At 46.8% G+C, this 14,436-nt stretch overlaps 1 protein-coding gene across 1 annotated transcript in view; it reads left to right on the top strand.

Moving 5' to 3' along the window:
* The window catches only part of TMEM182 (transmembrane protein 182), a 45,985-nt gene that overhangs the window by 9,315 nt on the left and 22,234 nt on the right, over nucleotides 1-14,436 (top strand). The window contains exon 4 of the mRNA XM_074991370.1: nucleotides 12,964-13,101. Within this exon, the coding sequence (XP_074847471.1) occupies nucleotides 12,964-13,101 (138 nt within the window). The remainder of the gene's footprint in view (nucleotides 1-12,963; nucleotides 13,102-14,436) is intronic.

Raw genomic sequence — 14,436 nt, 5'->3', positions numbered from 1 at the left:
CCCCCTTCCCCCTCTGCAGGTCATCAGGGCCATCAACGCGATGCTGCTCCATAGGGTCGTCCGCATGGGGGATGTGGACAACACCATTGCCGGCTTCCCGAACTGCATCGGTGCTTTGCACGGCACACATATCCCCATCCACGCCCTGCCACACAGCACCGGCCAGTACATCAACCAGAAGGGCTACCATTCGGTGGTGCTGCAGGCCCTAGTGGACATGAGGGGACGGTTCACCGACTTCTACATAGGCTGGGCCGGCTGCACCCACGATGCCCGTGCCTTCCAGAACTCTGGCCTCTGCCGCCGCACGTGGACCGGCACCTTCATCCTCCAGAGGGAGATCCCCGTGGCGGAGGACTTCACCATGCCACTCTGCATGGTGGCAGATGTGGCGTACCCCCTGCAGCCGTGGATCATGAGGCCCTACACAGGACACCTTGACCCCACCCTGGAGGCATTCAGTGAGCGCCTCAACCATGCCCGCAATGTGGTGGAGCAGGCCTTCGGGCATCTAAAGGGGCGCTGGAGGTGTCTCCTCACCCAGCTGGAGGTCGGGGTCCCCAACGTGCCCAAGGTGGTGGGCGCCTGTTGCATCCTTCACAACATTGTGGAGGGAAAGGGGGACACGTATGTCCCCGGGGGGGCCCTCCGGCTGGCGCTGTCTATGAGCAGCCGGGCACCGCCCCCATCCGCCAGGCCCACCGGGACAGCCACCACATCCGGGAGGCCCTCGGGCAGGCCTTTGCCGATGGCCACCTCTGACCTGCATGCATGCCCACATCCCATGCACATCTGTCACCCACCATTCCTGCCACCCCCACCCCCACCAGCACCGCACCCGCACATCCACCACCCACCAGCCACTGAAGAGCACAGCATGGAGTGGTGAATAATAAAGAAACGTTTATATAACTTGTGCGTTTGGAATAATATGTGCAGGGGGAAACCCAACTCGGGCGCAGGGGAATCTAACTTGGAGGGGGGTGGAGGGAACCAGCTTGGAGGGGGGTGGAGGGAACCAACTTGGAGGGGTCGAGGTGCTCATTGCGGGGCAGGGGTGGTGGGCCGTGAACCCCGTTGGCCCCTGGAGCCCCTACCCCCCCCGGGCATGGGGTCCCCGGCCGGGGGGGAGGGTGCCGGTACCACCAGCAAATATTGCCAGTAGGTGGGCCTGGTGGGGGCAGAGGGGGCAGGCTCAGTGGGAGCGGCGGGGGCAGGGCCAGCAGGAGGAGTCTCCAGGGGGGCCAGGAGGCGGGCCATAGTGGCTGTGTGCTCCCGCACAGCCTGGCCAATGCCCTGGAGTGTGTTCAGCAGCCTGTCCCAGGCTGCCCTCCACCAATCCATATCCGCCTGGGCAAGCTGGAGGTGCTCCTCAGCCACCTCATTCTGACGGTGGCTGGCGTGGTCTTCCTCAGCCCGGCGCAGGGCCCTCCGGCCACGGCCCCGATGGCGCCCTGCCTGGGGTGGCATCCGGACGGCTGCAGCTGGTGGGCTCTCCAGCATGACGGATGGTGCGGGGCTCTCCCAGCCCCAGATAGTGTGGCTGTGTGGAGAGGAAGAGAGCATGTCAGTAGTGTGTCCCGGATGGAGGGAACCCGGCTGTGGCCTACCTGCCTGAGCCCACCCCATGGGGCCCCCACCCCCACAAGGGACACTGATCCCCAGGGAGCACCAACGCGTTCCCCCCGCCCCCCCAGGACCGGGCCTTCCAGCCTGGGTGTGATTCCAGGGGTCTCACCCGCAGGTGGCCCTTCCCAGCCTGTGGTATGCGGGCCCTGGGCGTCGTCCGGCACTGACCAGCCGCCACCCCTGCACGGCTTTTGGTGCTGTCCACTGAGGGCGGGTGCTGGGCATCGCTGATGTGCCACCATGGGGTGCCGCATCCCCTGTGGGGGCTGGCCTGTGTACGGTCCGGGACCACCAGTCCCATGTGCGGGCGCCTAGCCCTAGCGTCGCTCCCACCCTTGGAGTAGGTGTGCTCCCCTCCCTGTACGTACCAGAGGGTCCTTCGGCAAGGTCTGGGGATGGCTGGCCCTCGGTCGCCCAGCTGGAGGAGCGGGAGGGGATGAGGATGGTCAGCTCCCCCTCCTCGCTTGACCAGTCCATGGTCCCCTTGCCCTCCTGGGTCCCCGATGTGGGCTGCTCCTCCACCTCCTCCATCTGCAGCTCCTCCCCGGAGGTGTCCAGGGAGGCCATGGAGGGGAGCTCTCCTGGGGCCCCAGGAGGCTCTGGAGCTCCCAGTAGAAGGGGCAGGTCACTGGACCTGCCCCGGAGCATCCGGCCTGGTCCCTGGCCTGGGCATATCCCTGCCGCAGCTCCTTCACCTTGGAGCATGCCTGGTCTGGGGTAAGCTCTGGGTGACCCCTGCTGCGGAGGCCTGTTGCCAGGCAGCCAAAGGCTGCGGCATTCTGCCGCTTGACCCCCATGTGGCGTGGGACCTCCTCGTCCTGCCAGAGGCCGAGGAGGTCCCCGAGCTCCCGCTCCATCTAGGAGGGGGCTCATTTTTTTTCTCCCCCTGGGAGCCCTGGGATGCTGGAGAGGGCTTGGGGGCGGGCTGTGGGGCTCTCAGGGGGTCTGGCTGCTGGCCATGGCTGGACCGTGCGGCTGGAGCTCATGCACACACTGCTCGTAGCATGTTCTCAGCTTCCTGCCACGGGTTTTCTGTGCGCATGCAGCTTTGAGGCAGCTGAACGCAGGGACCATAGAGTCCCGCTGCTGCCGGCTAGAGCAGCCCCGCGCTCCAGCTGATCGGCGCCATGGCAGACCTGTATTTCGAAAGAGTGGGCTGTGGAGCGTTTACACATGTACTCTTTCAAGTTATTATTTTGAAAGGGAGAGATCTTCCTGATACGGGATCGGGGTTCAGATTTTGATTTCTGAGCCCCGTACTTTCAATTTTCTTTTGAAAGACGGGTTTATACGTGTAGACGCTTCTCCTGCTCTTTCGAAAAAGTGCCTCTTTTTTCGAAGTTTTTTGAACGTGTAGACGCACCTACAATGTTCAAGTAGTTTCTACTGTGTTGTTGAATAACTCTTCCTATAATATGTTTTTGAATTAAAGAAATATATATTTCCAAATCTGGGCCTGCTTGTGCAGGTCCCTCCAATGCAAATAGTCTTAATTTGCACATTGACATCTCTGGGACTATTTCCAAGAATAAGAGTTGCAAGATTTGGTCTTTAGTCAAGGCATTCATTTGATTTAAAAATTGATCTTTCCAAACTGATTTTTTTTTAAAAGCCCATTCCTTATCTGTTGTAAATCAATATAGTTCCTTTGAAGCAACTCAGAAAGCCACTACATTTCAGGAATTTAAACTGATGTATACTAGGAGAATAATCTGACCTGTAGCCCTCGGTGTTTTTTGTTCCCAACCCCATCTGACCATTTATATTCTCTGTAGTGTACCGTACTGAGCACATTTGCTAAGCAGTTAACATATAATGCATAATTATATGAATGCAGAATGTTGGGAGAGCGAGAGAGAATTTCATCTTTTCAACTATTATGTTTTAATGGCCAAATCAAAATTTTGCCAGGTCTATTTTTTTAGACCAGCCTAGTAGAACTAGCTTGCGTTTCCAGTCAGTTACTCTGTGAAATATTAGCTATGGCATCTGAAAATAATAATTTTATATGTTTGCTCCAAGGTTTCAATTTCCAAGGCGAGAATTGTTTTATATAATACAGGCACATGCTGAAGCTCAACAGCTTGCAGTGTATTATGTTGGTGAAGGAAACCTAGCTCTACAGTCAAAGTGAGAAATATTTTACAGAGAAATGGATCAACATCATGAAAATTATATGTGTTTTACTTTTGAGATTCAATGTTATTTTTAAAAAGAAGCAATTATTATTAAGGGGGTAATTACTGGTAATGGAAATCTTATGAGAAAAAAAAATACTGTCTGACAAGATTTATGGTGTTTCTAGCTGTGTCTCAGATCAGATAGGCCCAAACCAATAGGCTGCGGTTACAATAAAGAGTTTTGTAGACAAAACTCACGGAGCATGCACAAAGAAAATGTGTTTTCCCAACAGAAACTGTCTACAGAAAAGCTGTGTAGATGCTCGGGGGGGAGGAGGGGAGTGTGGCACTTTTGTTCAGAGAGCGGCTCAACAGATCGATCCAACTTGATCTGTCAACAGAAGTTTTGTTGGAATATCTCTTCCAATAGTAACTGCTGTAGACAGATTGCTGTAGTGTAACGGTAGCCATACTTACATTATGGCCCGACTGATCTCCCTTACATTGGTTTTGACCTCAGAGGGAGAGACTCCTCATTTACACTGCTATATCAGGCCCTCTACAACTAGCTTTTGTCTTATTTTTTATTTTGAGGGACGTATATTTACTTCCATCCCTGGCAGAACACAACGCAGTAAAAAAAACAAAAAACAAAAAACAAAAAAAAGATTTAGCTCAGGGTTGGAGTTTTTAGGTTAATGTTCAGGTCAATTCTTGTCCAAATCTGTTAGCATTTCTTTAACATTATTACCTACAGCTGGACCCAAACTCATGACAAAAAGAGCTTCAGCTTTGCAGGTTTAAGAGTGTTTTAATTTATCTTTTGCTTTAAATTGTTTCTTTCTATAGACTATTAGAAATGTACTTGGTAAGTTCTTTGAATGTATCAAATTTTAACATGCTTGCTGCTAGAGTAGTTGCAGAAGGATTAATAAAATAATTGGCATGGTTTCATGAAATTATTAACATCTCCAGCTTAAGATTTAGGCACTTCCTTGTTACACTTGTGTCCTCAGCTAGCCTGTGCTTAAACATCTTATTTTATAGTTTGAGGTATGCCTCACTCTTGCACATGATGTGTGTGTTGTGAATTTTTCAATCCTGATTCTCAGCTGCATAACATTTCACAACATATTACTCACCAGTGATACTTTGGATGCCCTCTTTCTTTGGAAAACCCTCTCATACCCCTTGATGAAAGCTTTAAAACAGCTGAGAGTAATGCTTAATGAAGCCACTATGAGCATGTCATATCATGTTTTTCTGTATCAGTGACACTGTTGTATTGCTATCAAAACAAAATGCAGTCAAGTAGCACTTTAAAGACTAGCAAAATAGTTTATTAGGTGAGCTTTCGTGGGACAGACCCACTTCTTCAGACCATAGCCAGACCAGAACAGACTCAATATTTAAGACACAGAGAACCAAAAACAGTAAGCAAGGAGGACAAATCAGAAAAAGATAATCAAGGTGAGCAAATCAGAGAGTGGAGGGGTGGGGGGGAAGATCAAGAATTAGATTGAGCCAAGTATGCAGACGAGCCCCTATAGTGACTCAGAAAGTTCCAATCACGATTTAAACCATGTGTTAATGTGCCGAATTTGAATATAAAAGTCAGCTCGTCCACTTCTCTTTCTAAAACGGAGCGATAATTTCTCTTCAGTAACACACATACCTTGAGGTCATTGACAGAATGTCCCATTCCATTAAAATGTTGACTAACTGGTTTGTGGATCTGGAGTGTTTCGATGTCTGTTTTGTGCCCATCGACCCTTTGTCTAAGGGAGTTAGAAGTCTGTCCAATATTGGACAAAAATAAGACAATATTGGACAGACTTCTAACTCCCTTAGACAAAGAGTCAATGGGCAAAAACCAGACATCGAAACACTCCAGATCCACAAACCAGTTAGTCAACATTTTAATGGAATGGGACATTCTGTCAATGACCTCAAGGTATGTGTGTTACTGAAGAGAAATTATCGCTCCGTTTTAGAGAGAGAAGTGGACGAGCTGACTTTTATATTCAAATTCGGCACATTAACACTCTCTGATTTGCTCACCTTGATTATCTTTTTCTGATTTGTCCTCCTTGCTTACTGTTTTTGGTTCTCTGTGTCTTAAATATTGAGTCTGTTCTGGTCTGGCTATGGTCTGAAGAAGTGGGTCTGTCCCACGAAAGCTCACCTAATAAACTATTTTGCTAGTCTTTAAAGTGCTACTTGACTGCTTTTTGTTTTGATAGTGTATAGACTAGCACGGCTTACTCTCTGTTGTATTGCTGTAGTTCCTTTAGACACTCTGTGAGTCTTCTGAGATCAAATATACCACTACTTTTCTTCTCTACCTGTGGAACGAGTATATAATGCATTAAAGTAAGAGATCATGAATTCCTTTGCCAACAGAGGTAGGAATCATTTCTCCCAGCTACTGGAGGAATAAATGGTGTAGAGAAGTTCTGAAGGAGATCCCTTTAATCCTCGGGTAGAAGGATGATGATCAGAGATTTTGGAATAAAGAGGGGAAATGAGGGAACAAGAGAACCTGAGTGCTTCACTATTAAGTGAAGATGCTCTTCTTCAGAAAAATAAATAAAAATACAAAAGTATATTCCAAGCAATTTGGAAAACACGTGACATTAAAATGTTAATGTTTCTGTGCTCTGTTATGAACAGAGCAGAGCATAGAGACAGACAGCTTGTTTTGTTCCAATCATATTTATATGTTCAGGCTTGCTTGACTCTCCCAAGGGAAGTTCTGCATTGAGATGAAGGAAACATTTGCTGAGCTGATTTATGGAACTCTTCCGTTTTAAATTATTGCACCATAAACAGGTGGTATAGAAGATACGTACAGTTAATAGGATTATTCAGAATGTGCAGCGTTACCTTGTTCTTTCTTACTTTGTAAGAAATGTCTTAAGTACTACAAATACTGTGCTGAACTGAGCTAACTCAGTATGTCTGGGAAATTAATTTATTTAGGGCTTCTCTGGACTTACTGGGAGATCGACCCATTCAGGGTTGATCTTCTGGAATTCGATTTTGCACATCTGGTGGAGACACATGAAATCAACCTGTCTGGGGTCGACAGTTCACCCCTGTACTCCTCACTCCTTACTCACCCCTCAGTGAGGTCAGACCTTCAAATCAACTGTAGATATGTCGATTCTAGATATGCAATTGCTGCAACTAGAATTGTGTATCTGCATTCACCTTTAAGGTCTGGCGTAGACCAATCCTTAGGGTAGGAACGGGGAACCTCTGGCCCACAGACTACATATGGTTCTTCAAGATTATTTTAGTACTAACAGGACTAGTAAGGATCCACTAAATCAAACACAGTGGGCACCCCGTCGACTCTGGTAATCCTTGCGGTGGAGAAAGGGAAATGGACAAGAGAGACTTCTGTGATGTGAGGAGGGCTCAGAAAATTAATGTAAAATACGTTGACTCTAGCTACATATGCTAAATCGAAGCCTGGAAGATTGGCCTCATGAGTGTTGACCTTCTGATAAGTAGACAAGCCCAGAGAGATGGTGATTCAGGGAGTTATAATCTCCCCATCCATCCCAGTCTGCTTCTGCTTCAGGCAGAATAACAATACTGTCTCTTTCTGTGGGCTGTATTACAAACTAACATCCAAGCTCCTTCCAAGAGGTAGTTGATTGAGTTGTAGAATAAGATATTCAGTGTGAAGCAAAGATTTCATAATTTGGCCCTTAGTTTTTCCAAGTGATTGGCAGGTTTTTATACATCACTAGTGTGAGGTTTGGGAGTATCTTGTTATTTCCTTTTGAGCACTTCTGGTAGCACAGGTCCATAACCAAGAATGCCTTAATGCACAGCACTTTGTATGTAATTAGTTTAAAATAAAATGCTACAGGTAAATTTTGAAACATTTCACTCTTGGTTCTTATACAGGCCCCATCACTGTGGTTTCTAAACACCATCTAAAGTTTAAAGTAATGACACTAATGTGTTTCATGTAATCAGAATAAAGATATTCTCTATTCTGCCCCCCCAGAGGAAGTGAGTTAGGTGGGATTTGTATGTATTTATGATTAAGTGTTTCTGTACGGGAAACCAAGGCAAAAGAAGTGGGATATGCATTTGGATCTGGAGGTAGTGAGGTTCACAGAGATTCATAGTTCCCACTGGAATGCATTTGAAAGTCAGTGGTCTACCACCCAGAATGATCTATCTCTTGCACACACAAGGCTTTAGACAACTGCATTGTTCTTTAGAAGTGGATTTGATGAGATCCTGGTGAACCAGGGAGTCCTTTAGTTATTCTCGGTCTAAGTGCTTAAGGATCTGGAAAAATGAAAATGGAGATCCTAAAGTCAACTCGCCGTTCAAAAGGAACCCAGCAGAGTGGAAAAGTACCGGGTAGACTGTGTTGCTGGTGAGGCTTGCTGCTCCATTCTGTGACAGTTCCAGCCTTTTCGAAGGATGATAGTTTCAAGCCATCATAGATGGAATTGCGTAATGAAGGTGTTCATGGACACCTGACCAAGTTGGTGTTAAGGCTGAAAGGTCTTCTTGCTCATCAGAGATGAAAGAATACGTTTCTGTGGCTGACACTGTGTGGAAGGCCAGCTTCAGTAGACAGTCCAGAGGGACTCCTGGATTTCCAACCATCTTAGAGTCTGGGAGACACCACATCGTGACAAGCACTGTAAAGCCTTTCACTTCACCAGAATAAATTCATTTTTGCTGGAGTTTAACTTCAGCCAGGCCCACCAACGGGGGAGGGAGAGAAGGGCACAATTGCTCCTGGGCCCAGCGTTTCAAAGGGGCCTGGAGCTGTAGCTACTTTGGCAGCAGCAGTGGCTGGATCTCTGGGCCCCTTTGAAATGCCTTGGCAGCATTGCTCCATACAGCTGTGAAGGAGTGGGGGTGGGGAAGAGCAGCACCGCGGTCCAGGTGGCATTGAGGACTGACTGGCCTTGGCCCCACCCCTTCTGGGCTGCTGAGCCACGGCCACCTTGCCCCAGGGCCCATGGCAGCTTTCAGTGCCACTGACTTCCATCAAGTCTTTTGCGGCCATGTGCTGATCTTGGCTGGAAATCAGGATAGCAGAATGACAGAGGGGCTCACGGATGTTGTGAAAGATAAACAGTTGAGTTTCCTTTAGCTATTGTTGACATGTGAGTCCAAAGAGACTCAGTTTGTCTACATGCCACTTGTAAATACTGTATAAGCTAGGACAGTGGTCTGAGCCTGTGGAATGCTACAGCTGAGCACTCCAGTGCCAGGAGAGAAGTTGCCTGCTACTCTTTCTGGATGCAGCCCCACAGGAAGGAGTCAAACCATTTTTGAGTGTTTTCCCAAACTAGTACCAGAAATGTCATCGACAGCTTAGCATTTTATTACCATAATGCTTCCTTCCATGTATTTACTATGACTTCTGCCTTTTTCCCTTTTAGGAGACAATAGTTAGGATAACTTTTGGCAAATAATGTGTTTGAAAAATCTCAATTTTTGGTTTTGCAAAGTTACGTACTCTTGACTGTCAAGTTTGCTTCACTTAACAGTTTGCAAAATTGGCAATTAATGTGTTGATCGCTACAAGAACTGAGACTGGGAGTGTCTTAGAAGTTTGTCATTGTATTTACAGGCTTCATTGGTAAATACTTTAAACAAAAATGCTAGTGCCATACATACAAATACACACGGACGCAGACACAGACACAGACACATCACCTGTCACAGATTTAGTTTATAGCTAACTAGCAGATGTACCCGTCATTGCCCACATCTTTAACTGAAGTAATTTTCTGAAAATAAATTAAAAATGTACATGTTTACAATGGTAGCATTTTTGGAGAATGAAGGCTGGAGTGAGGGTTCTGGGGGTGAGGAAGGGCAGGTGTTGGTGGCTTAGGGCAGAGAATGGGGGGCAGGGCTCAAGGCAGAGGGTTGGTGTGCAGAAGTGAAGGTGGATGGGAGATGCAGCAATTAAGGCAGGGTCTCAGGACGGGGGGCTGGGACGTGAGTGTGTTGTGTGGGGGGTGTTATTGGGGCCAACAGTGGCAGTGAGGGTGGCACTGCCGTGGTGGCAGCTCCTGCTAGAGTGCCAGGGCAGTGTTCCCCAGCCAGTGGCTTCTCCTCAGAGGGCCGAGGCTGCACTCTGGCCAGTGACTCCTCTTGGGAGGGAAGGATCTGGGGCTGAATGGTTGTTGTGTGGGGGCTGGGCAGTTGGCCCCGGACTCCAGCTGACCCCTCCTCCAGCCTGTCGGGATGCGGGCAGCACTCTGGGGGCAGTGCCCATCCTGCTGCTGCCCTCCAGGCTTGTAGCATCTCTGGGGGTGGTCTTTGCTTCTGGGGGTGGTGACCCCATCCGGCAGCTTGCTGGGGCCAAGGCAGCGCTCTGCAAGCTGGCCTCGGCCTCCAGCACCTCCCGGCATCAGCCAGGCACTTGTTGGAGGGGGCAGCTTTTTGGGGGCTAACCTCAGCATCCAGTGACCCCCTCCATCCTGCAGCCTTTTGGGGGCGGGCCCAGGGGCTGGCCAGGCTTTGGGGCTGCCCCCCGCCTTACATGCTGTCTGGGGGCGAGGTATCAGGCTCTGGGGCTTGCTCATCTCCAGGAACAACTCCATCCTTCAGCAGCCCCTTCTGCGGCCTCTAGGCTCTCCAAGGAAGGATGGGCTCTGGTTTTGAGGCAGGCAAGACGGTGGAGCCCCAGCCCTGCTGGCCTCTGTGTTGCAGCTGCCCTCAGTAGCCACTCTTATTATCGCGTCCTTCTTGTCTGTGCCCCTCTCTTTCGCTTCCTTTTGCCCCCTCCCTTTCCATGTTCTGGAATTCTGGGATTTCAGGCCAAACCACAGCCGTATCTGGACCTTGGTTTAAGTTAGGGTAAGAGAAACTGATGACCACATTTTTATGGTCATAGCTCTGACAGTTTAAGACTAATTTAGCAATTTAGGTTTTAAATGGGGAAGCAATGTCCATTGGGCCTGCAGGCTGTGATGAAGCTTCCTGAATGACTCATGTGAATATCACCATATGACTCAGAGACTTACTAATATTTAAAACTCTGATGACAAGAAGGTATTAGTTAACATATTAAACTTACACGTTCTAAAAGTCTAGTCTGGACCAGGAAGCGTATATTTCAACACAGGCTAAAACTGGTCAAGTTAAGGACTGTAGACTTTTAGAACATATAACCTGGATGGAATTAACTAATACCTTCTAGCAGTGTACCTTAAAACCCTTGTCTAGACAAAATCTGAGTGGCTGCTTCTAAAGAGCTGTAGAAAGTTTCAGCTTACAAATCCAAATGTTGAAAGCTGCTTAGTAGTGTCGTGCCAAAAAGAGTAATACCAGTTAGTCAATGGTATTAAGAAGTCACTTTTTCTTAGTTGCTATCTGGTTTGCATGGTTTTTCTTATCCAGGTGGAAATATTTTTACTGACTGTATTTCCAGTCTTTGCAATTTTCAGATCCAGAGCTGGAGGTTGTAACAACTCCAATTTGGCTGATGGGCTGCATTATCTCACTCCTTACATTTAAAAGAGGAATTTATTTTGCTGTGTTAGCCTTAGTCAAATGATGATTTAGCTTGAGGCATGTAATTAACCAGTTAAAAATTATTGCTAGAAACACTTTTTTGACCAATCTATGTTCAAAACTCATAGCCTATTTATCACCAGCTCCATCCATTAATTCAGCATGGCTTGTCCTTTAGTATCAGGGTTTTCTGAAATGTTACATTTAATAAAGTACAAAGGGCTTTACTGGCAGAAAGGGTTTGATTAAAAGCACTTAGTTGTTCTTCAGAAACATCATTTATATTTGTCTTTCTGGTTTTGCTGCATTAGGTTTTCTTAAAACTTATTCAAGACAGGATCTTAGATGGTTAGGGGTAGTGTTGGCTCAGCACAAAGGATTTCAATAAGTTACTAGTATCAGAGAGGTAGCTGTGTTAGTCTGTATCTTCGAGAACAACAAGTCCTGTGGCACCTTATAGACTAACAGATATTTTGGAGCATAAGCTTTCGTGGGCAAAGACCCACTTTATCAGATACATGAGTGGGGGGATGATGTCAGAGGGGTATTTAAAGAGTGGGGTCCCAGTAAAAGGGACCCCATTCTTTAAATATGTTACCACTTTTTCTCAGTCTTTAACTTTGAGAAAGCAATTGTATACAGTCAAGTTGAGCAGTGATCCAAATGTTTCCTGGCTATTGTTTTTATGCACCATTTTTTAAACTACTTAAATTTGGTCAAGTAAATGAATTCATTAAGCATGCATGTACTGTGTAAATACAGAGACCATGTTTTCATGTTCCTCTACTATATGATTCATGAGCTGTGTCTACACGTGCACGCTACTTCGAAGTAGCGGCACTAACTTCGAAATAGCGCCCGTCGCGGCTACACGCGTCGGGCGCTATTTCGAAATTAACTTCGACGTTAGGCGGCGAGACGTCGAAGTCGCTAACCTCATGAGGGGATCGGAATAGCGCCCTACTTCGACGTTCAACGTCGAAGTAGGGACCGTGTAGACGATCCGCGTCCCGCAACGTCGAAATTGCCAGGTCCTCCATGGCGGCCATCAGCTGGGGGGTTGAGAGATGCTCTCTCTCCAGCCCCTGCGGGGCTCTATGGTCACCGTGGGCAGCAGCCCTTAGCCCAGGGCTTCTGGCTGCTGCTGCGGCAGCTGGGGATCCATGCTGCAGGCACAGGGTCTGCAACCAGTTGTAGGCTCTGTGTATCTTGTGTTGTATAGTGCAACTGTGTCTGGGAGGGGCCCTTTAAGGGAGTGGCTTGCTGTTGAGTCTGCCCTGTGACCCTGTCTGCAGCTGTGCCTGGCACCCTTATTTCGATGTGTGCTACTTTGGCGTGTAGACGTTCCCTCGCAGCGCCTATTTCGATGTGGTGCCACGCAACGTCGAAGCTGAACATCGACATTGCCAGCCCTGGAGGACGTGTAGACGTTATTCATTGAAATAGCCTATTTCGATGTTGCTACATAATAAGCTATTTCGATGTAGGCTTCACGTGTAGACCTAGCCATGATCTGCAGATAAAATCTAAGCTTCAAACATAATTCAGCCCATATGGTAAAATATATAAATAGAAGTAGTCATGGAATTATTGTTTGGATAGATAATAAGAAAAAAGAAAAGAGGAAAAAAACCTTTCCTACAAAAGTGTATTTGAGTTCTAAGGATGTTTGTCTTCTTTTCCTTTTCTGGGTATCCAGTTTATCGTGGTGTTTGGACTGTGCTCATGCTCCTGGGAGTGATCACTGTTCTGGTGGCCAGCTTCTTCATCATCTGTGCAGCTCCCTTTGCCAGTCATATTCTGTACAAAGCAGGTGGAGGCATTTTCATTGCTGCTGGTGAGTATCCTCTCACTCAGTCAATGGTAGCTGTCAACACAGTGGAGCCATTTCTCCCACTTTTAAATATTAATCTGATCAACCACCCTAGTAAAAACATCATTTATTTCAGCATTCTGGGCATGCTGAGCATATGACTTTGAGATGAAATTTCCAATGTTTCTTAGGCATAAATCCATGTAAAAGTTAAATTTCTGTTAAGATTAAGACCCCAAACATTAAATTAAATTACAGAATTACATTTCATTTTTAAACTAATTTTCACAAACAAAATTAAATAATATGTAGTAGCACTGCCCATGCTAACAGTCTTCCTGTGTGCTTGATTTAAGGTGATTTTTGCAACGAAAATGATCATAATGGACTTCATTGAAATTGCAACCCACAATACGTTACATATGAGTATTAGATCAGAAAGATTTTGAATGAGATTGGAGTGCATGGGACTAAAACTTGAATAAATAGTATTCCAAAAAAAATTATCAAAGAAGTATGTCTGATAGCTGAGTTCCCATATCCTTGTGAAATTGTAACCCTAAAGGGTCTTCGGACTCTCTTATGGCCCTAAATGAACCCCATAGTAAAGGTTCATGTTTTGTTTTATATTTCATTTGTTACACACACAGCATATTGCCATATATTTACATTTTCTTTATGGAAAAGGTCAATTACTATACAGGAAATATGATGAAGAGGAAAATATAGCTAGTTTCAGGAATAGTAACAGCCCAGTTAACTGAGCCAAACAATACAAAACTGAAGAAGTTTTTATGTGCTTCCATTGACTCTTGCAAATCAGAGTACAAAAATATTTTTTTCCAGTGATTGTGTCCTGACATACATTCAAGCAAACAGAAACACATATTCAAACCTGCAGAGGAAAAGGGCATTTCAGCCTATGAAATGGGATGGATGTGTGTTGAGAAAATTGCAAACCTGTTGGCCAAATTGAAGGGTCAGCTGGGGAGAGTGTACACTGCAGTGTAAGCCCAACATGAGTGCGATTTGAATCTGCTGACTCATGTTAGAGAACCTGGGGCATGAGTGTCTACGCTGATTCTAAACCCTACCTTAAGACTTTTCTAACGGGAATGGGGACCTGGGTCTCTGCCATCTATGTCACACTTTGCAGACCTGAATCAAACTAGCCAGACTTGCTAGTGTCCTTGTGAAATGTGGTTGCTGTGGTCCCTTGGATGTGGTTCACAGTGTGAGAGCTTTACTGCCTGCCTGGCATATTGCAGGAAGGTTGAGCAGCCTGCCAGTACAGCCTCTCGAGCAACATGGATACCCTTCTCCAAGAAGGGCTCTTGGTTGTGCTTTCATTTGTGTGTC

The sequence above is a fragment of the Carettochelys insculpta genome, chromosome 1 (genome assembly GCF_033958435.1).
Source record: "Carettochelys insculpta isolate YL-2023 chromosome 1, ASM3395843v1, whole genome shotgun sequence".
In the NCBI taxonomy this organism is placed as follows: domain Eukaryota; kingdom Metazoa; phylum Chordata; order Testudines; family Carettochelyidae; genus Carettochelys; species Carettochelys insculpta.
The sequence above is the reverse complement of the archived record's forward strand: the minus strand, read 5'-3'. Positions and strand labels throughout refer to the sequence as shown.